We start from the raw sequence: 25,669 nt of genomic DNA on the forward strand, positions 1-25,669 counted from the left end.
ATCTCCCGGAAGGAGCGAGCAAGTCCACTGCTAACTATAGCTTGAGGCAGCGTATGCTGCGTGCACTGTGGGGTGGGAGTGCCCCAGGAGCTCAGAGGAACAAGTGAGGGCATCCAGATGAGCAGGTGGGGGAGGGCTTCATGGGGCTAGGTCTCAGGTGCCACAGTGCTGCGGTGGGTTTCAGCAGGCAGAAGTGGGGGTGGGGAGAGAAGGCGTGCTAGGCGGAAGGAACAGCTTGAGCAAAGGTGTGAAAGTTAGAGAATTTGACCTCTAACCTTGGCTTAGCTGCTTTATCCCAGTGCAGCGTGGGCTCTCACCCTGCTCTTCCCACTAGCTTGGATGGAGCTGTTGGGTGCAGTCGCCCCAGAAATTTGTGGATCTGCCCATCATACGCTTTTTTCAGGGAGCCCTTGGCCCACCTAGTGAGAACAGGTTTCATCGTTTTTGTAGTAACCCATGGCGCTTCTTTCCCTCTAGACTCTGGTCTCCCTCCGTGGCCCTGGCACCCAGCAGAAGTGTTGGATGAGTAGTAGGCCCTCAGTAAATGTTTGTGTGATGAATTTCTCAACTAAAGGACGTGCTCTTTTCTTATTGTCACCTGGGGTTGTTTTCCTGTTTTCTACTTTTTGATTGCTTTTCCTCTTGCTAATTTATTTGTACCTTCTGTTTGCAGATGAAGCTACTAAACTTATATATAAAGAGGGCCCAAACCACGAACAGCAACAGCAGCTCCTCCTCCGACGTGTCCACACACAGCTAATGGCGACGCCACAGTCTCTTCGTGTAGCCCTAGAAGCAATCGGTGGTGCCTCTCTGAGACCTTTCCCACCTCCCCCCATCGGCTGCCCAGTCAGTACAAGGAGGCCCGCAAATATTTATTACAATCAGTATTTTGGTCCCTTCCAGCTTTTGTGTAGAATCTTACTGGTATTGAATGTAAAGGAAACAAGGCCAGCATTGCATCTTCTTAAGAAACAACAGGAATCAGAAAAGAGCGATACTTAAACATGTCTTGTACAGCCTGCTGAGATCATACAACCATGTGTGTGGGTGCAGATTTTAAAATCAGAGCTCTCTAGCCAATACTTGGTAGAAAATAGCATTTTCTTTTCAGTTAACAACAGATTTGAGGAGGGAGTGTTAATTTGTGTTTCTCTTTCATCTTAGTTTACTTTCCTCTGGACGTGGCCTGTATGAGGCAGAGCACTACCCCTTTCACAGTTGACACCATGGAAGGGTCGTTTGTCTTTAAGTTGTGTTTTGAGACCTACTAAGAATGTAAATCAAGTCTTTGCAAGAAATGGAGAAAAGCCTGAAGATGGTCTTTTAACAAAAACGTGACATTTTGCTTATAATGCCTAGACTGGAGGCTGACTGCCCTCACCTTTAGTGTAGGAGGGCATCCTCCATAATCCCCCAGGACAGGCTCCTGCGCCTCTGAGCAGCTCCACTGACGCTGTCCCCACCCCCAGGCTGCCACTCGAGAGAGTTCTTACAGTTTAAATGCAGTCAAGGTAAAGTTATGGCATCAGTTAATGGCCGCCTAAAAAGCCGTTTCGTGAAGTGTAGACAGTGGAGGAGGAGCGTTTGTTCTACTGCTAAGATCTTGGGGAAACCTGGACTTCTCCCAGGACCCTGGGCCTCCTGACACCCGGTTAGCACTGTCTTTTTCCTCTCCCCTGACCTGTGCCTGAGCTGCTCAGTTCTAAAATGTTCTCAGTCAGTCTGGTAAAGGGCAACGCTCCCCTCTCAGTTATGACTTTAATTTCAGATTAAGATCAATGAAAAGTCTAGAGAGACCAAGTGTCAGAATCTTTTTGTTTTTTAGTTTATGGACTGAAGTACCTTCTCGATCATCTATCTATTGAAAAAGTCATTGTTTACTGAAAAAGTAATTATGATGAGTGGCAAATTGCAGAAAAACAGGATTTGAAACAGTTTTAGAGTCTGCTTCCTTTTCTTCAATGAGAAATTATCAAAGAAACTACCTTTTTAAAAAAATGTCTTGGGGGTTTGATTGCTGTAATAAAAGTAACTAGATTTGGAGTCTGGTTAAGTAAGTTTTGAGTAAAATTCTTAGAGCCGAGTGGAAACTTCTAATGCAATCACGAAGACTTGTATTGTCTCTTGTTACTCTATTTTAGATCCTCTCCATTGAACTGACTTTTCCGTAAGGAAAACGCCTATTCTCATGTTAATTTTTACTGAGGTGTTTGCTGTTGGATGTGAGTCGCTGCCCCCGGCCTGAAGAGCAGGGACAGGTTCTCACCACTGCTCTCCACACGGCCCCATTCTCTGACCTCCAGCGTTGATGCTGGAAGCTGGGAAAGGCACTGTAGCAGACATAACTCGTTTTCATTCTGAATTTGTTTTAGATACTTTATTTGGAAATGGGCACTGAAAATGAAGGTCCAGGACCAGTGAAGCCAGAGTGCCTTCACTGCGAGGGTGTGTGTGTGTGTGTGTGTATGTATGTGCGTGTGTGGAGGGGGCATCTTGCACACGTAGGAAGTACCCCACTGCTGCTGTTGAGGGAACTTCAAGAGCGCATTTTAAGTGGTTGAATATTATTGACTTATTTTTGGCTCAAAACATAGCAGAACCAGGCCTTACTTTCATTGATAAATACCGTTTGTTAATATTTCACTAACAGGATTTCTTTTTTACACTCTACAAGTGAGCCAGAAAGTCTCGATGGCGCTTCTGTGGTGGAAACGTGCGTTCTGGCTAGGTTATTCAGGAGTTCTTTTATGCTTGCTGCATTCAGAGAGACCTTTCTCCTGTAACTCTTTGACGCCCAGGGCGCCCTGGCCCCCGCCTGTAGTTGGGAAGAATCTTGAACATTGCCAGCTGTCCTCATAGTACTCACGAAGGGCTAGCCTTGAATGTCACTTGCCCACCTTCAATCTCCTGACTTAGATACAATCGCTCCCGGGTCTCTTGGCCTCAATCAGAACTGCTCCCACCACCGAGGAGACTCGCATGCCGCCGCCACCTCACAGGGAGGGCTGTGCCACCGCCGCCCTCTCCGAGTCCTGACAGCTGCAGCTGCCTTGCCTTGCCGCCACCTCCCTGCAGGCCTCCTGTTCAGACGAAACAACAGAACACAGAAGAGCAAAGCCCCCCAAACTGGGTTTGCCTCCCCCGTTTACCTGACTGTACAGGGCCCCAACACCCCCCACGCCCCGCTGGGGCCGGATTGCCTGGCTCTTGCTTCCCTTCAAGCTGCTGCCATCCCTCTCAGGCCCCGGTGCGCCCGCAGGCCGAGGCCGAGGGGGCGGCAGGTGGCCTTCTTCAAGGGCACCAAGTGTGCTTCGCTGGACCGGGCCGAGACGGCCGCGGGGCTGCCTTTCTGGGGCTCCTCACTAGCTTGTCGATACCCCAAGCAGGTAATGCAGCCGAGTTTGTCTCATCAATCTTTTTCTTTCCCTGCCACCCTTTATTTATCAAGCATAATATTACACATTAAAAAACAGCAAATAAGAACTTTGTAGAATCCCACCAGGACTTTGCTAACAATAATGTTTGGAAATGAAAAAAGAAATGCTCTGAAAAGGATCAGCCACCAAGATAGTTTTGTTGGCACTGTGTTCACACGCATGGTCCCCCACACCCCCAGGTTGGGTTTTTGTTTTTTGTTTTTGGGCTTTTTCATGTTACATCCATATCTGTATTTATATCTTATTTGTTTCACCTTCAAGTGTATCATGGCAAATGTACAGATTTTTTTTTGTTGTTAATAATGTGCTAGGATTTGCTAAAAAAGAAAACAACAACAAAAAAACCCCTTTGAGTTTGCCCTAGAATAAATGAAACTTAATTCAGATTCCTGCATTGGAGCAGTGTTTTTTGTCACCGTGCCCTGTAGGTAGCTTATCCCATCTCCTGACATCAGAATGTGACCACATTAGAACTGCATCGGGGAGCTCTTTCTCCTTGTGACGTCAGCGGGTCAGACCCTAGGGCGGTGTCCCTGCCGACCTGGGTGCCCGGGCAGGGCTGCCATGCTGGGTGGAGTGGAACGGTCGGCCGTGCAGATGCGTGGTGGGCTGCGTGACCAAGGGCCCTGTCCGCTCGTCTGGGCAGCGAGAGTGTTAGCTTCCAGGCATTCTGAGACTGGGGCAGGCAGGTCTTCGCTTGGCCCTCAGGGAAGGGCTCGGAAGGGGCTGTCCGACAGCCGGCAGGAGCGTGGTCTTAGGAGGAACAGCGCACGACACCAGGGGCACCAATCCATTTCTTTGGAGTCTTTATTAAGAAAAACTTTTTTTGAGTTTTCCATTGTGTTCCATGGTGATGAGCCCCCTTTCCCCTGTGGCCCACCGCCTCCTAACCCTGTGTGACATGTGGCCTGGAGTGATACGGATCACAAATACCTGGGTTCACATCCCAGATTCCCCCCTTTGCCTCTTGGGCGAGTCACGTGGCTTCCTGCCCCTGTCTTTCCACTTAGAAATTGGAATGAGAGCTCCTTCCGGGAGGTGCTGTGAGGCTCACCCAGGCGGTGCGGGTGAAGCCGCCGGCCGGGCCCTGCCTCCTGCTGTGGAGTGGGAAATACACAGGAGGGGGAGTCAGCCCCACACGCCCGCACGCCCTGCAAGTCTATTATTCATTAGCAAATGTGGAAAGCCCCCAGGGGCGCAGGCTGTGGTCAGGCACAGCGGGCAGTGCAGCCTGCAGTATTTGGGTCTCCACGCCCTGGCACCATTACCCTTCCTTACCTCAGGGCTGCCAGGAAGTCCTTGCCATCTTTAAGAGGGTCACAGGCCATGCTTGTTGGGGTGAAGGGTAGAGAGGCACACTGCAGTCAGCGTGGCTTTGGGGCATCTGAATGGTTCTCTCCAGAAGAGTGCAGGTGTCTACTCACACAGTTCTGCACTCAGTCATAGCCGGTTCCAAGACCGCCTGAAGCTCCAAGATGAAAACTTGGCTTGAAGACCACTGTTCTCGATGCTCTTGGATCGTTACTGGGGTTGGACAGGCAGCATTATCATTGGGGAGGCCTTAGATTTGGAAGAATTCTCATCTGTCCCATCTTGCTGGTTTTTGTAGTCCTGAGATGCGGATAAGGGGTGTGCTGTCGTGTTTAATGTCTAGTTGAGGGACCTGAGGCACGAGGACAAGCCCCAGCTAGACAGTGACACGTGGAGCCGGGGCCGGACCCTAGGCCCCTGTCTCTGTCTGGCCGCCGTCTTCCCTGCCCATCCCACCTGTCCAGTCTTCACACGTCTTTGCTGAAGTTACAGGGGGCGGGGAAGCCCCCAGGAGCCTGTGAAGCCGAAGGCTGGGCCCTGGCCCAGCTCCGCTGGGTCTGTAGGGCCGAGGGGGGCCTGGAAATGGGCGTTTCTAACAAGCTCCCAGGTGCTGCTGCTGCCGCCGCTCTGTGACCACAGTTTGAGAACAATAGTAGAGCATTTTGCTTGAAATATGACAGGTGGTTTGGTCCCAAACTTTGGGACAATCCTTGAGACGTGTTGCAGAAAACAGCACTGGGCTTCAGGAATGTCAGCCAGACCATCACCGACAAGACAGGGTAATGGATGGTGACTACCTAGCATCTGCCCTAGGGCTTTTGAAAGGAAAGTGGGGTGCCATTAGCAGAGGGAAGCCAGGAGTGTCTCGGGCAAATGGGACATAGGGGCCCCCTGGGCATAAAGCTCCCCTCTCGAGAAATCTCTTCCCCGCAGAGCCTTAGCCCGAGCTCCACCTGGCCTTTCCATTTCCTCCAGTATTTATTAACTCCTACTTCAGTGGCTCCAGGCAAGAACGGACAAAGGTCATGTGAATGGGCATCTAATCCCAGATTATGTATTTAAAAAACATTAAAATGCTTCCACACCACAGCTCTCTTCAGACCCTGGGCCTGCTGCCAGTGCTGAGGCCCAAGAGGTTGGCTCCGTGGGGCTCTGGGCCAGGCACAGTGTTCTGGGAAATTCCCAGCCACGCTGGGATGCCCCTGCCTTCCTTGGTGCCCTCCCACGGGCGAGGGGTCTCTGCCCCTTAAGACCTCCAGTCCGGTGGGAAAGGTCAGCACATACACCGTGAGCTTACAGGTACTTTTCCATCCGTGAGAGAGATGATCAGACTGGAGGAAGCGGAGACAGGAGAGGGACTGTCTGAATGTCCTTTTCAGTCCATTTGCCCTCCCTCCTGCGCCTCCAGCTGCTCCTCAGCCCCGCAGCCCCTCCTCGTTGTCTTCTCCCTGCCTCAGGCCCTGGTGCTTCTCCAGGCACCTTCTCCAGGGTGCACCTCCACCCCACCTCCTTCCCATGCTTGCTGTGCCCTGACCAGCCAAGCTTTATCTCCTGAGAGCTCCAGATTCACATACCCAACTGCCTTCCAGACTTCTTCACGTGGACGTCCCTGGGGCTGCTCAAATGGAGCATTTCCACAATCAGACTTTTAAGCTGGTCTCCCAAACCTGCTACTCCCCATTTTGGAAAACAGTGGCTCCACCTACCCAGACGCCATACCAGGCTCCTTCCCTCACCCTCCACTCCCACCTTCAGCCCACCCCCAAGGCCTGTGAATCCCACCTCCACAGCGGGTCTTGAGGCCTCCACCTCTGGCCCCTCGTGGCCAGCAGCTGGTCCAGGCCCCCTTTCTCACCTGCTCGGATCGCCTCCTGCCTTCCATTCTCCCTCCTGAAGGTACATGGTGGCTTTCCTTAAAAAAATGCTCATTTGACCTGTTGTTTCTTTGCTTCAGACCTTGTAGTGGTTTCTCTCTCTCTCTCTCACACACACACACACACACAGATAAAATTCCAAAATCTTGACCATGGCCTGCAAGGCCCACCACCCAGCCCCCTGCCATCCTCTTCCCCCCCATTTTGTGTCACTGTGCCCAGTCACTGTTTCCCTGCCTCTGGGCCTTTGCATTTCTGTTCCTTCTACCTGGCCCATTCCCCTAACCCCTCACACACGTGTGCAAACTCACCTGTGCACACGCATGCACGCACGTATACACGCACTTCCCTTGGCTGACTTCTACAGATATTTTATGTCTCGGCTTAAATGCCAGGTCATTACTTCTTTGGAGAAGAATCTAGATTAGTCCCTTTACTTTTCCTTCCTAATATCAGGCATTTTACATCTGTTTGTGCGATTATCTATCTGATTTCCCTATCTCTGTGGGTGGAACTGGGCCTGTCTCATTTCCCTCTGCGTTCCTAACACTCAGCCCGTGTGCCCGGCCCACAGGAGGTGCTGAGCGAACGAAGGAGTGAGTGGTCTGCGGTCCCCAAGCAGGGCGTGCTTCAGCGTCTCGGCTTTCTTTCCATTTGTTCAGGAGCCCTGCCATGGCTCCTAAAGACACAGCCGCTATGGCTACACTGCCGAGATCAAATTCCAGTTCTCGTGTGACCTTGGGCAAGTTTTCTAACTACTTCTCTTCCTCTGATTGGGCAGAGTACCAGTGGCCACAGTACCTACTCACAGGATATGTGTAAATACTGAAAAATTAAGTGCCCTGGACACTCCTGCCATGCTTAGCCGCTGCTGTTACTCAGCGGTCAACAAACCAATCAAGTGGGGGAGGGAGCCTGGCCTTTGGAGTCGGGCCCGGGTTCCCATGCTGTCTTCCGCATTTCTATATAATCTCAAGTGAGTCTTTGGCTTCTCTTAGCCCTAAAATTATGAGGCAGCCTGACCAAGGTGGAAAACAGTTTGACATTGTCTTGTAAAGTTAAAGATTCATATAACTTACAACCCACCAATCCCACTTGTGGGACGTGCCCTAGGCAAACCCAGGCGTGAGCGTTCCAGAAGACACGTGCGAGTGTGTTCAAGGCAGCACAACTCCTAAAACCAAAACGAGACAGCCCAAAGGGACCCGGCCAGGAGAATCCGTAATGAATTTGTGCAACATTTACCTCGTGGGATATGGTAGAGCAAATGAACCACGGCGGCACTCGTCAACACAGCTGAATCTCAGGAATACCGTTTTGAGGGAAAAGAGAAAGTCATAGAAGGATGCGTGAAGTAGCTTATCGTTTTTTAAAGGTGAAAATAACCCAAACTAAATAACTATGTGTCTTTTAGAGACATTGATGTTGTGGTAAAACTCTACAGAACGGTAACAATTGAAACCAGATCAGTAAAATAGTATTTAGCAAAAATGTATTGTGCACAAAAGAACAGTTTGCGAACTGGGAGATTTCACACCCAAACTGAGATGAAGCTCAGAGACGTGACGTTACAGGATGGCTTATAAAGTCACAATGAGGAAGGTGTTTGACCTGGGCCACGATTGGTTATCACAGTGGCGTTTCCAGATGGCAGGGCATTGGTTAAAAGTGATTTATACCATTTCAGGAAGATGACTTAAGTTTCTTTCATTATTATCAGAGGCATTTACAAGATGTTGTTTCGTTGATAGTCATGGAATAACCTGGGTTTAGTTTTGCCTACGTGGCTTGAAGGGTTTGGTCCTCTAGGGCATCTTCGAGTGTGGTGTGCCTTTGGCATTCTGCTTTAACACACAGGCACAGGACAAGGAGGAGCAGGCTCACCATCGAGGTCTTCCAGCTCATAATTTGGGTGGCAGGTTCACGAGTGTTCATTTTATTTTATAGCTCGTAACTAACATATGTTGTATGTATTTTATTTTGTATTATCAAACATTTCATAAGTTAAAAACAAGAAAAAGTGTGAGAATCCTAAGTTGCAAGGTGATTTAGATGAGTCTTCTATTAATTCTTTGGATTATTGTAGACATAGAAACCCCCAAATTTTAAATTCTTGTAGAGAATTTGCAGACCCCCGAGAATACATCTGCAGACCACGATTCGAGGAATGCCAGGCTCCAGGAGACTGTCCGATGTTCTGCAGGCACGTATTTGAGGAGAGGCCACAAACACAGGACACCATCACCCTCGTGGGACACCCCTTCTCTCTGCAACGGCAGAGGCGGGAGGGTGAGCGTGAGGATCTCCTCTTCCCAGCACCAGTTTCTCACAGCCCTGGCCACTGAGCATTAGGGAGACTTTGTCCCCTTCAGCTCCTGATCCTGCTCAGCTCTCTCTCTCCCACCTGCTTATCCCTCCTAACAAAGGCCAAAAGGAGAAATGGTTCCGATGTTATCCAAATGGTTACTGATCACAGGGGGTCCTGCCTTTTCAACCACACCTGAGGCCCTTGTGAAACATTCTCCAGAAGCACGGGAAAGAGAACCTGAGGGAGACACACGCAGAGATGGAGGTGCACTGGACATGGTCGCTCTCAGGAACACCAGGGCTGCAGAGGCGAGATGTGGCATCTGAGACGGACTGGCGTCCTTAACACCCTTTCTAGCCCTTCTAGCGTGCTCTCTTCTGCTGCTGAGCTGACTCCCGTGCTGCCGGGTTCCCTGGATGGCCAGGTTCTGCTGAGAAGATGTGCCTTTACAATATGAGAAGCAGCTTTTCTTGAGGACGGACACAATGGCGGTGACATTTGGTTCTTGGCGGGCAGCTCAGGTGCAGGTTCTAGTTTGTCCCCAGTGTCATGGCTATGAAACAGCAGGTGGACCACTAAGGTTTGCCCCCTTATCTAGGAAGGAATTTTCCCTGTCTTCTGTTGTTCCTGGCTGAGTGGTACCTTACCCTGTCAGCTCTCCCAAAGATAACGTCCACTACCTACCTATCTGTAAGAAATCTCCTTCTGCTTAAACTGACTGGAGGGGACTCCATCATTTGTAGTGGAGGACCCCGACCAACAGAGAGACAGACAACTCAAACATCCAACTGAAGACAGAACAGCTAAATAAATTATGGCACAGCCTTTTGATGAAATACTATCCAGCCCATGTAAAAGTGTATGTCCAAAAAATTTTTAAAGACATGGGGAATGCTCACAAATAATGTTAAGTGGAAAATAAAAAGATAGAGAGGATTTCCTCTTCTGATAATGGTACATGGGATAATTTGGGGTAAACCAAAAAAGCTGGACAAATTGTTTTGCAAATTTAACTGAAGGCATCAGAGAGTGAAGAAGGTAGTGAAAACTTGCTAGGCATTACCAGGAATTAGCAGGAAAAGATGGAAGTCTGAAGAGAGGAGCCAGCATTTAGGGAAACTTGTGTCCTGGGGGTGTTTGCTGATCCAGAAGAGAAAACTAAGACAACCGAGATGTGGAGCAAGGCTCCTGCCAGCCTTATCCCCTTAGGTAGAAGTAACATGATCTAAATTGCTAATGCCCCAAGTTCCTGGCAGAAACAAGCATAAGTCTTCTCTGGAGGAAGAAAAGATTATCTAGGCCACCAAAATATTTATACAACTTTTCAGTACACTGTTCGGCATACAATAAATAGTAACCTGCCACATGAAGGGGCAAGATAGCATGAACAAAGACCAACAGAAAAAACAGACAATAAATATCCACAAGGGCCCCAACTATTGGAGCTATCAAATGCAGACTTTAAAACAACTTTATTTATCATGTTCAAAGAGATAAAAGACAAGACTGAGAATTTCTACAGAGGACTGGAAGCTTTTTAAAATATGCCATATCATATTTTTTAAAAGGATATGGTAGAATAAAAAAAGAAGTTTTAGAATTGAAGAATACAATAACAGCAATTAAGAACTCCAGGGGTAAGTTTAATAGATTAGACAGAGCTGAAAAGATGATTAGTGAACTGGAAGGCAGGCCCAAAGACAATATGAAAATGAAGCACAGAGAAACAAAAGGACAGAAAATACAGAGGCGATGATAAGGAACATAGAAGCTCTAAGATGTAAAGTCCATGGAATGGGAATCCCAGAGGGGAGGAGAATGAGAATGGAGCAGAAGCAATACCTTAAAAGATAATGGCTGAGATTTTTTCAAAATGACGAAAGACAACAAACTGCAGGTTAAAAAGTGCAGTGAACTGCAGTCAGCAGGCAGGGATGAAGGTGCACTCGCATGACCCTGAGTCTGAGTGCATCCCTAAATTGTGTGCCCTAAGAAACTCATCGCCTCACTCTAGTCCTGATCCTGCCCGTGAGGGTAATGAAATACTCAAATGTAGGTACGTGGTAATAACACTGCATAAAAACGAGACAGAGAGAGAAGTTTGAAAGCAGCTGCAGAGAAACAACGATGCCTTTCAAAGAAGCAATGCTGAGACTGTCAGCTGACTGCCCTGCAGAAACAATAGAAAGCAGAAGATAATGGAACTCTATGCCCAACAAAAACATCCTGTCAGATAGAAGATGAAATAAATAAAATTTCAGACAAACAAAAACAATAATTCTTCATGAGCAGGACTGTGTAAAAAACAAAGGGATTTCTCCAGGCAGAAAGAAATGATCCCAAATATTAGGTGGTTGTTGCACAAAGGAATGAAGATCAATTGACATGGTAATTACAAAGGCAAATCTAAATGATTCTGTGTAAAACAATAATGATAATAACATCCCATGGAATTTAAAATGTCTGTGAAATTAAAATGTATGACAACAATGGCATATAAATAAAAAGAGAGCAAGCCAAGTGAGGTTAAAGTGTTCTAAGGAAGAAAATAGAAGCACTGTTTAACGTTAGGTTTTGAAAAATCAAGGCTGCATTTTGAAACTCTCGGGAAAACTTAAAAATATAGTTAAAATGGTGTAATTTTCAAACTAATAAAAGGAGGAAACTGTGTAATAAAGAACAATCCATCCAAAAGAAGCCAAAAAGGACAGAAAAAGAAAAGAGCAGATGGGACCAATAGAAAGCACATAATAAGATGTTAGATTTAAGCCAACATCCTACTGATTACATTAAATGCAAATGGACGGAATATGCCAGTGAAACGACAAAAATTTTTGGATTGGATTTTAAAAACACCACAACTATATGCTGTTTCCGAGAGGCACATCTAAACTTAAGTATATAGGTAAGTTGAAAGCAGGTTGAGAAAAGATGTTACATGCAAGCACAATACTTAAAAATACGTTTCTAAATAACTCAATGGACAAGGAAGAAATTACAATGGAAATTAGAAAATAGTTTGAACTGAATGATAATGAAAACATCACATACCAAAATTTGTGGAATGCAACTAAAGCCAAGCTTAGAGTAAAAGTTTAACCTTGGATGCATATGCTGGATAAAGAAAAAGCTGAAAATTTATAACTTAACCATTTGTCTCAAGAAGTTAGAAAAAGAATAGCAACATAAACACAAAGTAGAAAGGAAATAATATAATGCAGAAATCAATTAAATAAACATGCAATAGGGAGGATCAGTAAAGAGAAAATCTGGTTACTCAGAAAGACTAATACAATTAACAACATCTCAAAATCAATAAACCGTGGGAGAGGTTAATTGAGATAAAAGGAAAAGACACAAATTATCAACATCAGGAATGAAAAGAGGCACATCATCAGAGATCCTGCAGATGTTAAAAAGGTAATCAGGAGCAGCTGGAAAACACATGTGAAAGAGCACATTTGAATCTCTACATCACTCCACAGACAAAAATTAACTCAAATCGATCAAAGATCTAAATGTAGGAGCTGAAACTATAAAACTCTCAAAGGAAAACATATGTTAAATCTGCATGACCTTTTATCAGACAATATGACACCAAATCCCCAAGCAACGAAATAAAAATGGTAAATTGGACTTCACCAAAATTTGAAACTTTTACCTTTTTTTGTGATTCAAAAAACATCATCAAGAAAGTGAAAAAAACACCCACAGCATGGGAGAAAGTATTTGCAAATCATGTATCTGATAAGGGACTTATATCCAGAATATGTAAAGAACATTTACAACTCAACAAAAGACAAATAACTCAATTTAAAAGTGAGCAAAGGATCTGAATAGATATTTCTATAAATATGTATGTATATATACATATATAAATAGCCAACAAGTGCATGAAAAATGATTGACATTAAAATTTGCAAATCAAAACCACAATGAGGTATCTCTTTACACCCGCTAGAATGCCTAGGGTCAAAAAGGCAGACGATAATTTTGGCAAAGATGTGTAGAAACTAGAACCCTCAGACATTGTTGATGGGAATGTAAATGGGGCAGCCACTTTGGAAAAGTCTGGCACTGCCTCAGAAAGTTAAACTTAGTTACCACATGTCCCAGATATTTACTCAAGAGAACTGAAAATATATGTCCACACAAAAACTTATAAAAGAATGTTTATAGCAACATTATTCATAATAGCCCGAAAGTGGAAACAGGAATGTCCGTCAGCTGGTGAATAGATACACCAAACGCAGCGCATCCATACAATGAAATCTGATCCGGCCGTTCAAAGGAATGAGGTACTGACACACACAACAACATGCATGAATCTTAAAAACGTTATGCTCAGTGAAGGAAGCCAGTCACAAAAGGTACATAGTGTATGATTCCATTTATGTGAAATGTCCAAAATTGGCAAATCTGTAGAAAATAGAGTAACAGTTGCCGAGGGCTGAGGGGGGGCGGGAATGTGAGTGACTCCTGGTGGGCATGGAGTTTCTTTTTTGGATAATTAAAGTATTCTAGGATTAGATAGTGGCGGTGCTTGTGCAACTTTGCGGATATACTAAAACCACTATATTGTACACTTAAAACATAAAAATAAACAAAAAAGATTAGTATATACAATATAAAAATAACAATATTAAGCTAAAATGTAGACAAAATGGACAAATTGTAGGAAAAAATAGCAGAATCCAAACTGGTACAAGAAACAAAGAAACTAATAGTCTTGTAACTATGAAAGAAATTAAATCCATAATTTTAAATCTTCACATAAAGAAAACTCTAAGGCCAGATGGCTGCACTCATGCATTTTACCAAATATTTAAGGCAGAATAAGTGTCGATCCCACACAAACTCCTCCAGAGCACAGAACACGAGGAACGCTAGCTGATCGGGTCAGCGTTAACTCCGCTACCAAACCCAATAAGACGTCATAAGAAAGGAAAATTACAGGCCAATCTCACTCATTAAGATAGACGCAAAAATCCTAGACAAAATATTAGCAAACTGAATCTTTTAATGCATAATGATGAAGTAGTGTTTACTCCAAGGTTGGTTTAACATTAGAAAATCTATTAACGAAATTCTTGACATGAACAGAGTATAGAGGAAAAATCATGATCATCTAAATAGATATAGAAACAGCGTTTGATAAAATTCAACACCCATTCATGATCTGAAACATACTTTTAGAAAACAGAATAGAAGGAAACCTTCTTAATCTGATAAAGTTTTCCTATAAAAAACCTGGAGCAAAGATCATACTTAATGATGAGATGTTGAAAACCTTCCCTCTGAGGTCTGGAACAAGGCCCGGGTGCACTAGATTGCTGCTTCTATTGAATGTCGTACGGCAGGTCCTGGCCAGTGTGGAAGGGCAAGAAAAAAAGAGATTAAAAGCATAAGGATTGGAAAGGAAGAAATAAAACTGTCGTAATTTGTGGATGAAATACTATATATAAAAATAGAAAGTCCAAAGGATTTACAGATAGATTTTCACAATTAATAATGAGTTCAGGGGCTGACCCAGTGCTGTAGTGGTCAGGTTTGTATGCTCTGCTTCAGTGGCCTGGGGTTCGCAGGTTTGGATCCTAGGCATGGACCTACACCACTCATCAGCCATGCTGTGGCAGTGTCCCACATACAAAATAGAGGAAGATTGGCAGAGATGCTAGCTCAGGGCCACTCTTCCTCATCAAAAAATAAACAAATAAATGAGTTCAGCAATTTTGTTGGATAAAATTCAGTAAACAAAGTTTATTTCTATATGTCAGCAACAAACAAAAAACAAAAATTTTAAATAGATACTGTTTGTAATAGAATAAAAATTTTGAATACCTAGAAATAAATCTAACAAAAAAAGAGTAAAACTTCTCTGAAGAAAATTATAAAAACACTCTTAAGAGAAAATGAGGGGCTGGCCCAGTGGTGCAGCGGTTAAGTGCACACGTTCCACTTCGGTGGCCCCGGGTTCGCCGGTTTGGATCCCAGGTGCGGACATGGCACTGCTTGGCAAGCCATGCTGTGGTGGGCGTCCCACAGATAAAGTAGAGGAAGATGGGCACAGATGTTAGCTCAGGGCCAGTCTTCCTCAGCAAAAAGAGGAGGATTGGCAGCAGTTAGCTCAGGGTTAATCTTCCTCAAAAAAAAAAAAGAGAGAAAATGAATATTTAACTAAATGGAGAGATGTTCATCAGAAGGCGTACTATTGTAAAGTTGTCAGTTCTCTGCCAAATGACCTAATTCTAATAAAATTCTAATAAAAATTCCAACAGGTGTTTTTAATGTATCTTGAAAAACTGATGTTAAATTGTATATGGACATACAGAGGAACAAAAAACAGCCGAGACACTCTTAGAGCAGAAGAAAATCAAGGTAGGAGGACTTATTCTACCAGAAATCAAGAATTTCCACAAAGCTCACAATAATTACAATAGTGTGGTATTCTACAGTAATAGACAAATAGATGAAGAGAACAAATAAAGAGCCTAGAAATAGCCTCATGCATATTTGGACACCTGATTTATGACAAAGGTGGCACTGCAAAACAGTGGGAAAAGGAAAGTATTTTCAATAAGTGGACTGGGTCAACTAGACATAAGTGTGGAGAAACAAGAAGAAAAACTCGACCCCTACCTCACACCAAGCACGAAAATTAATTCCAGGGATCGAGGGCCTAAACACAAAAGGTGAAACAATGAATCTTCGAGAAGATAATTGAGAATATCTTTATGGTCTCAAAGTAGGGAAGATTCCTTAAATAGCATGCAAAGAGCAATTATCATAAAGGAATGGATTGATAAATTGGCTCATTCAAAGCAATAACTTCTAGTCATCAAGAGAATCATTAAAAGAGGAAAAAGGTCAGCTGGAAAGTGCGAAAATACATTTGCAATATATTTAACCAACAAAGACCTCAATGTCAAAGTATATAAAAGAAAAACTCTTGGGGCCGGCCTCCTGGCCGAGTGGTTAAGTTCACGTGCTCCGCTTTGGCAGCCTAGGGTTTTGCTGGTTCGGATCCTGGGCACGGACATGGCACCACTCATCAGGCCATGTTGAAGCGGCATCCCACATGCCACAACTAAAATATGCAGCTGTGTATTGGGGGATTTGGGGAGAAAAAGCAGGGAAAAAAAAAAGAAGATTGGCAACAGTTGTTAGCTCAGGTGCCAATCTTTAAAAAGAAAAATTCTTATAAATCAGTAAAAAAAAAAAAAAAAAAAATACAAGACAGGTGAGCAAGAGGCCAGCAGTTTGCAAAGCTAGAAATCCAAATGAGCGTTAAGAGGTGCTCAGCCTCATTAGTAGTCAGGAAAACGCAAAGTAAAACTTCAACACACGCCTGCTGGAATGGCTAAAATTGAAAAGACGAACAATACCAAGAAGGGAGCAATGGGCCTTCTCGTGGGAACAGTTTGGAAACCCAGATGGCACTTGTGAAGTCAAACAAGGCATATCCTCTGACACGGCATTTCTCTCCGTCTGTACAGCCAACAGCAAAGCATCAGGGCGCTAGGAGACAAAAGAACGTTCATAGAAACATTATTTATAATAGTCTCCCCTCTCAAAAAAAAACCCCAAATCCCGTGAACTATCCAAATGTCTATCAGCAGGAGAACGTGTATTCGTGCAACGCGACACTTCACAGCAACAAAAATAAACAAACTACATCTATTGAACGTAAAGTTCACCAAAGAAGCCAGACACAAACAAATACAAATGGTATAATTGTATTTGCATAAAGTCCAGAAAGAGCTGGAGCTATCCATAGTGTTTATTGATGGACGCTTGGCAGGGGAAAGTAGAAAGAGAATCAAAGGAGAGAACAAGTCCAGAGAACGAAGAAAGAGCCCAGAGAGGTCATCCACACGCATATCTGCTGTGAGTACTTGTAGCCGTAAAAGTTTACCCTTGTTCCAGCCCGACCTGTCCTCAGGAGCTGTAATGTAACGCAGTTGGTGGTGGGCATTCTGACAGTCCAAAATACATATATACATATTTTTCCATATATACATATGGAATCTCAAAATAATACATCACTGACTTGTTTACATGTGTAAAAAGAAAAATGAATAATAAAGAATAGTATTGCCAAACAAAGTCACCCTAGTCCACTCATTGAAAATACTTTCCTTTTCCCACTGCTTGGCAGGGCCACCTTTGTTGTACATCAAAGGTCCGAATATGCATTAATATCCCATTTAATCGGACAGTGGTTACTTTAGGGAGAGGAAGGTGGCCGTGATTGGGGAGAGGCCGTGGACGTGTCTAGGGTGCCGGCAAGGCTCTATTTTCGCTCTGACTGACAGTTAAGAGGCTGCATGTTAATTCTGTAATGATTCGTTAGCTGCACATTTATGTTCTATACACTGTAATGTGCATTTTTTACAAGATAAGAAAGGAGCCACATATATATAATCACAACTATGAAATTATATACATGGATAAAGAAAGATACCATAATATAATTTATAGTTATCTCTGGGTGGTGGGAACATGGATGACTTTTCTGCTTAATCATATTTTCTTGTATTTTCTAAATTTCCTTCACTGAGTTTATATTACTTTTATAAGCAGAAATAAAATTAACATTAATACAAGTCTGCCCAGATTCAGCAGAAAAGAAAAATAAAAATGAAAGAGAAAGATAGGTAAAGCGAATATGGCAAACTGTGGGGCAGCCCGTTGTTGGGCTAGGAAGTGGCTATATAGGTATTCTTTATACTTTTATTTAAACTTTTCTGTATGTTAGAAATTTTCCACAATAAAAAGTTGAAAAAAATATAGCCTGCGAAGGAAGATGCTCCAGGGCGGAAAGTGGTGTAATCTGCTCTGTGGAGGGGACGGAACTGGGCAGGGCCACCAACGAGCTTCCTATCCTCCAGAATCCTGAGAGAAGAGATGGGGCCTGAGGTCCCCAACAAATGCTGTTTCTTGGAATCCAGATGGTTTAGATCCTTTTTCTTTGTATGTTTCCCTCCTCGTTGGCCTCCCTCGGGGGTCTCATGATGTCAGACTTGGGAAGTCCAGGTTCTGCTGGAGAAGGCACCATTTCCCCACAGAGCTCAGCCCCTCTCCTGGGAGACTGCACGACTGACTCCACCTCCCCAGGTTATTTGGTCACTGTTGATGACGAGACTCTGGTCCACTGTTAGGGGCTAAATTGTGTCTCCTCTCCGCTCCCCGAATCCGTGTTGAAGCTCTATCCACAGGACCTCAGAATGTGACCATATTTGGAGATGGGTCCTCTAAAGAGGTAATTAAGTTAAAACGGGTCATTAGGGTGAGCCCCGATCCAATAGGACTAATGTCCTTATAAGAAGAGGAAATCTGGACACGCAAAGAGTCACCAGGGGTGTGCGTGCACAGAGGAAAGACTGTGTGAGAACATAGCAGGAAGGCAACTATTTATAAGCCAAGGAGAAAGACCTCAGAAACAAACAGCCCTGCTGAGACCTTGATCTTGGACTTCCAGCCTCCAGAACTGTGAGAAAGAAATTCTGTTGTTTATGCCATCCAGTCTGTGGCATTTGTTAGGGCAGCCCTGGCAGAGTAAGATACCTGGATACAGCTCCCACATCAGGCCATTCTGAGCCAGACAGGAGCAGCAGGACCTGCAGTGGCCACAGGACATTTTCCTCACCGTCAACATACGGCAGCTTTATCAAGGGAAGCCAACCCTGAATTAATTCCCAAGAAGGATAAAAAAAGGAACAAAAGTCATATATCCTACTCTCAAAGAGTTTGAGTCTTATTGAGGAGAGAGAAGAACATTTAGTGAAATAATTGTCATGTTCCCACCAAAAGAAAATAAAAATCCAATTCCTAAAGGACAACTCTCCTGTTTTGAAGGGGTGACCTTGTTGTAGAACCCAGATATGCCCCATTGCACACACACACCAACACGCACAATAGCCTCGTTTGTTTCCTAAAGTAAACTGTCAGGATGGAAACCAATGGGAAGAGGTGTGAGTGAGGGTGAAAAGGGGCCACCCTTGGACCCTGCTTGTGGACACATTTCTGAAGGACAACTCAGCTTTACGAATGAAAAGTCTTGAAGAGCAAAGCCTTTTGACTTAGGAATTCTACTTCTAGGACTTTGCCCTCACAAAATCACGGGAGAGGAGCACCAAGATTCATAGACAAGAACGTAATTTAAAATGCAACTGGGATCTAACTTACGCCCACACGATACGTGGCGACTGGAATTCGGGTTCTAGACACGTGTTTAGTGATATGAGAAAAATGCTTATGACATATTAAATGACAAAATCCACTTGCAAAAGATGATATGTAATCTGAACCCAAGTCTATTTTGCATATGTTCACAAATGAAATAAATATTTTAAACATTACCATGCTTGCTGTAATAGTTTTCCATAGCGACATATCAAATTACCATAAACGAGCAGCTCAGAACAACACAAATGTATTATTTCAGTTTCCGTGGTCAGGAGTCCAGCCTCGGGCTCTTTAAGCTCTCTACTCAGGGTCTTTTTTTTTTTTATTGAGGTCGTATTAATTTATAACATTATGTAATTTCAGGTGTGCATTATTGTACATCAGTTTCTGTATAGACTGCATCGTGCTCACACCAGTAGTCTGGTTTTTATCAGTCACCATGCATATGTGCCCCTTTATCTCTTTCACCCCCCCACACATCCCCTTCCTCTCTGGTAACCACTAATCTGTTCTCTTTGTCTATGTGTTTGTTTATCTTCCACATGAGTGAAATCATATGGCGTTTGTCTCTCTTTGTCTGGCTTATTTCACTGAACATAATGCCCTCGAGGTCCGTCTGTGTTGTTGCAAATGGGACAATTTTTATCTTTTTCTATGGTTGAGTAGTGTTCCATTCAATATATACATACCACATCTTCTGGATCCATTCATCCATGGATGGGCACTCGGGTTGCCTCTATGTCTTGGCTGTTGTGAATAAGGCTGCAATGAACATAGGACTGCATAAGTCTCTTTGAATTGTTGATTTTGAATTCTTTGTATAAATACCCAGTAGTGGGATAGCTGGAGTGTGGTATTTCTGTTTTTAATTTTTTGAGGAATCTCCATACTGTTTTCCATAGTGGCTGCATCAGTTTGCATTCCCACCGGCAGTATATGAGAGTTCCCTTTTCTCCTCATCCTCTCCAACGCTTATTATTTCTTGTCTTGTTAATTATAACCATTCTGATGGGTGTGAGGCCACATCTCATTGTAGTTTTAATTTGCATTTCCCTAATAATTAGTGATGCTGAACATTTTTTCAAGTGCTGTTGGCCATCTGTATGCCTTCTTTGGAACAATGTCTGTTCATATCCTCTGGGAACAGACATTTTTCTACTCAGGGTCTTAAAAGGCTAAAATCAAGATGTCAGCTGGGCTGCATTCCTTTCTGGAGCATGAGTCCTCTTCCAAGCTCGCATGCTGTTGGCAGAGTTGAATTCCTTCTGGTTGCAGGAGTAACATCCCTGCTTTCTTCTGGCCTTCAGCTGGAGCTGCTCTAGCCCAAGGGGCTGCTCTTTTCTGCCACTGTTTCCTGCCCCATGGTCCTCTCCACAACATGGCAGTTCCCTTCTTCAAGGCCAACAGGAGAGCATCTGCTGCAGCTTCAAATCTCTCCAACTTCCTCCGTCTCCAATTTCTAGTCCAGGGTTTAAAAGGTTCATGTGCCTGGGTCGTGTCCTCTCACACTCGAGGGGAGAACTGCTGGGGGCCACGTTGAATTCTGCTCACCCCACTACCCTGAGCGCCAGGATTAGGGGTGGCATTTATTGACTTATGTTACATCCCATTAACTAACTTACATTTTACAAAATATTAACTTATTTTACACTGACATTTAAAAATAATATTAACTTATTTTATCTTTATAATTTTACCTTTGGTATTTATCAACTTATTAATATACTACTAAATGTTTTACAATAAACATACCTTTTTTCACCAGAAAAATTATTTTAAAAGTTTGCGTACTTGCTCCTTAGTACATTGAGGAAAGGGAGAAGCTCCAGCCTTAGAAGGGTGACCCAGACATCTACCACCAGCACCTCCAGTCTGGCTCCCAAGTCCCTCAGTTGTCATCATCCTACCAATGACTGTGGCCCGGTTTCCTAGTGACATTGTGAATGACATGGGCCCTTGGGGATATCCTGGAATAACCTCCCCAACATTAGGTCTAGGGTAAATGACATTCCTTGAACTGAATTAATGAACTTTTGGGCCACAAAGGATTTGAACGTTTGTGACCCTAGTTTTGTAATCGAGCCAAGTGGTGCCATGTCTGTACCTGGGATCCGAACCGGCGAACCCCGGGCCGCTGAGAAGCGGAACGTGAGAACTTAAGCGCTGGCCATCGGGCCGGCCCCTGTAATCTTGTATTGAGAGCCAGCATTTGATACAGCCTTTACACATGGTAGGCATGCAGGATGTGTTTTATGTAGTCATTTGCTCGTTCACCCAACCATTTGTCATTCATTCATTCAACCATGAACTTATGACAAGCCCTTGATTGTTGAATGAATGACCACATCTGAGTCTCACCTCATTCCCCTCAGTCCAGCTGGTGCTGGAATTGGTACCTTCCCCGAGGCAGTCTGGAGAAAAGTGAGCCAAAGGAAAAAGAAGTGAAAGAATTCCTGAGGGAGACAAATATGGATACCAAGTTCAAAGAATGAGGGACAAGCTATCCAGAATAGAGGCCACGAACAGAGGCCAGCAGGATTGCAGAGTGGGTCAGGAGAGAAGTGAAAAGGGCCACCACCTAGGAGATCTGGGGGTCTTCAGCTCATTCTGAGATGCCTTTTGCACGAGGTAAATGAGCAGCTAGGCCGGCACAAAGTCAGCTGGAGATAGATGGCATGGCGAGCACCCCAGGAAAGAACTTTAGCAGGGAAAGTTGTCAGGGATAAAGAAAGGCATTACAAAATGATGAAGGGGTCAGTTCTTTAAGAAGACGTAGCTATCCTTAACATGCATGTGCCTAACGACAGAGTGTCAAAGTATGCAAGGCAAAAACTAATAGAATTGCAAAGTGAAATAGATGAATCCACTATCATAGGTGGAGACTTCAACAGTTCTCTGTCAGAAATGGACAGATCCAGCAGGCAGAAAATCAGTGAGGATGTCATTGAACTCAACAACACCATCCATCAACTGGATATAATTGACATCTATAGACTACTTCATCTAATAACAGCAGAATACACACTCTTCTCAAGCTTACATGGAACATTCAGCAAGACAGACCACATTCTGGGCCATGAAACACACCTTAACAAATTTAAAAGAATAGAAATCTTACAATATCTGTTCTCAGACCACAAAGGAATTAAACTAGAAATCAAAAAAACAGACAGATAAATGGAAAATACCAAAATATGTGGAGACTAAACAACACACTTTTAAACAGTACATGGATCAAAGAAGAAATCTCAAGAGAAATTTTAAAATATTTTGAACTAAATGAAAATGGAAACACAACTTATCAAAGTTTGTGGGATGTAGTGAAAGCAGTGCTTAGTGGGAAATTTATAGCACTGAATGCACATATTAGAGAAGAAGACAGATCTAAAATCAATAATCCAAGTTTCCACCTTAGCAAACTAGAAAAAGAAGATTAAATTAAATCCAAAGAAAGTAGAAGAAAGAAATAATGAGAATTAAAGGAGAAATCAATAAAACTGAAAACAGGAAATCAATAGAGAGAATCAATGAAACCAAAAGCTGTTTCTTTGAAAAGATCAATAAATCTGATAAGCCTCTAGCCAGACTAAAACCAGGAGAAAAAGAAAGAGGACACACATTGCTCCTTCAGAAATGAAAGAGGAGCATCATTAGAATCCTATGGATATTATAATAAAAGATATTATAACTATATAATAATAGTTATATAATAAACTATTAATAAGTCTACACCTACAATTTTGATAATTAGATGAAATGGACCAATTCCTTGAAAGATACAATTTGCCAAAACTCACACAAGAAGAAATAGACAATCTGAATAGGCCTACATCTATTAAAGAAATTGAAGGAATAATTAATAACTTTTCAAAACAGAAAGAACCAGGCTCAGGTGGATTTACTGATGAATTCTACCAAACACTTAAGGAGGAAATTATACCAATTATCTACAATCTTTTTGAGAGGATAGAAGCAGAGAGAATGCATCCTAACTCTTGCTATGAGGCCAGCATTATCTTAATAGCAAAGCCAGACAAAGATATTACAAGAAAAGAAAACTAAAGACTAATATCTCTCATGAATATAGATGCAAAAATCTTCAACAAAATATTAACAAATTGAATCCAACAATGTGTAAAAAGAATTATATGTCATGACCAGGTGGGATTTATTCCAAATGTGCAAAGCTGGCTCAACATTCTGAAATCAATTAATGTAATCCGTCACATCAACAGGCTAAAAAAATCACGTGATCATATCAATAGATACAGAAAAGCATTTGACAAAATTCAACCCCCATTCATGATAAAAACTGTCAGTAAACTAAGAATAGATGGAAACTTCCTTAACTTGATAAAGAATATCTGCAAAAACCCAACAGCTAACGTCATACTTAATGGTAAGAAACTTAAAGCTTTCCCACTAAGATCAGGAACAAAGCCAGGATGTCCCCTCTCATCACTCCTTTTCAATATCCCAGTGGAAGGTTTAGCTAATTCAATAAGTCAAGAAAAGGGAATAAAAGGTATACAGATTGGGAAGGAAGAAATGAAACTGTCTTTGTTCACAGATGACAAAATCATCCATGTAGAAAACCTGAAAGACTTGACAAAAAGCTCCAGGAACTAATAAGTGATTACAGCAAAGTTGCAGGATGCAAGATTAATATACAAAAGTCAATCACTTCCCCATGCCAGCAATGAAGAAATGGAATCTGAAATTAAAAACACAATACCATTTACATTAGCACCCCCAAAAGTGAAATACTGAGGTGTAAATCTACCAAAATATGTGCAAGAGTTATGTGAGAAAAACTACAAAACTCTGAGGAAAGAAATCAAAGGAAAACTAAATAAATTGAGAGATATTCCATGTTCACGGATAGGAAGACAATATTGTCAAGATGTCAGTTCTTCTTAACTTGATGTATAGATTTAATGCAATCCCAATCAAAATCCCAGAAAATTATTTTGTGGATATTGACAAACTGATTCCAAAGTTTATGTGGAAAGGCAAAAGACCCAGAATAGCCAAGACAATGTTGGAGAAGAATAAAGTTGGATGACTGACATTATCCGACTTCAAGACTTATTATGAAGACACAATAATCAGGATGGTGTGGTATTGGTGAAAGAATAGACTAATAGATGAAGGGAACAGAACAGAGAGCCCAGAAATAGATCCACATAAATACGATCAACTGATCTTTGACAAAGGAGTAAAGGCAATACATGGAACAAAGATATCTTTTCAACAAATGGTGCTGGAACATCTACGTGCAAAAAAAATGAATCTAGATATAGACTTTACACACTTCCCAAAAATTAACTCAGAATGGATCACAGACCTAAATGTAAAATGCAAAACTATGAAACTCCTAGAAGATAACATAGGAGATGACCTTGGATAAGGTGATAATAACTTTTTAGGTACAACACCAAAGGCATGATCCATGAAAGAAATAATCGATACGCTGGACTTCATTAAAATTAAAAACTTCTGCTCTGTGAAAGTCAATCTCAAGAGAATGCGAAGACAGGCCACAGACTGGGAGAAAATATTTGCAAAAGACACACCTGATAAAGGACCTTTATCCAAAATATATAAAGAATCCATGAAACTCAACTAAAAAAACAAACAACTGATTAAAAAGTAGGCCAAAGACTATAACAGACAACTCATCAAAGAAGATATATGGATGGCAAATAATCATAAAAAAAGCTGCTACACACCATATGTCACTGGGGAAATGCAAATTAAAACATCAGTGAGGTGCCACTCTGCACCTGTTAGAATGGCCAAAACCCAGAACCCTGACAACGCCAAATGCTGGCGAGGATGTGGAGCACCAGGAGCTCTCATTCAATGCTGATGGGAACGCAAAACAGTCCAGCCACTTTGGAAGACAGTGTGGTGGATCTTACAAAACTAAACATACTCTTACTGTGTGATCCAGCAATCACGCTCCTTGGTTTTACTCATATAAGTTAAAAACACATCCACACAAAAACTTGCACATGGATGTGCTTTGTTCGTAATTGCCAAAACTTGGAAGCAACCTAGATAAATAAATGAATAAATAAATTGTGATACCTCCAGAAAATGGAATGTTATTCAACACTAAAAAGAAATCAGCTATCAAGCCATGGAAAGACATGGAGACTCTTTAAATGCAGATTACTAAGTGAAAAAAGCCAATCGAAAAGGCCACATACTGTACGATTTCAATGATATGACTTTCTGGAAAAGGCAAAATTATGGATACACTAAAAAGATCAATGTTTTCCAGGGGCTGAGGGAGGGAGGGTGAATAAATGGAGAACAGAGGAATTTTAGGGCAGTGAAAATACCGTGTATGATAATATAATGGTGGATACATGTTATCGTACATTTGTCAAAACCGATAGAGTGTACAACACCAACAGTGACCGTGACGGAAACTATGGCCTTTGAGCGATCATGACACGTCAGTGTAGCTCATCGATTGTAACAAGTGTAGCACTTTGGCACCGGGACGGGGGGAGGCTGTGTGTGTCAGGGTTGGGGGG

The 25,669-nt window shown here is 43.0% G+C and overlaps 1 protein-coding gene across 48 annotated transcripts in view; it reads left to right on the forward strand.

Annotated features, from left to right (window-relative positions):
• CLASP1 (cytoplasmic linker associated protein 1) overlaps positions 1-3,826 on the forward strand; it is a 256,363-nt gene extending 252,537 nt beyond the window's left edge. For all 48 annotated transcript variants that reach the window (XM_070240668.1, XM_070240633.1, XM_070240648.1 and 45 more), the window contains one exon: positions 674-3,826. In XM_070240668.1, the coding sequence (XP_070096769.1) occupies positions 674-760 (87 nt within the window). In that variant the 3' untranslated portion in view covers positions 761-3,826. The remainder of the gene's footprint in view (positions 1-673) is intronic.
• The last annotated feature ends 21,843 nt before the right edge of the window (positions 3,827-25,669 follow it).

This window comes from Equus caballus, chromosome 18 (assembly GCF_041296265.1).
Source record: "Equus caballus isolate H_3958 breed thoroughbred chromosome 18, TB-T2T, whole genome shotgun sequence".
Lineage (NCBI taxonomy): Eukaryota > Metazoa > Chordata > Mammalia > Perissodactyla > Equidae > Equus > Equus caballus.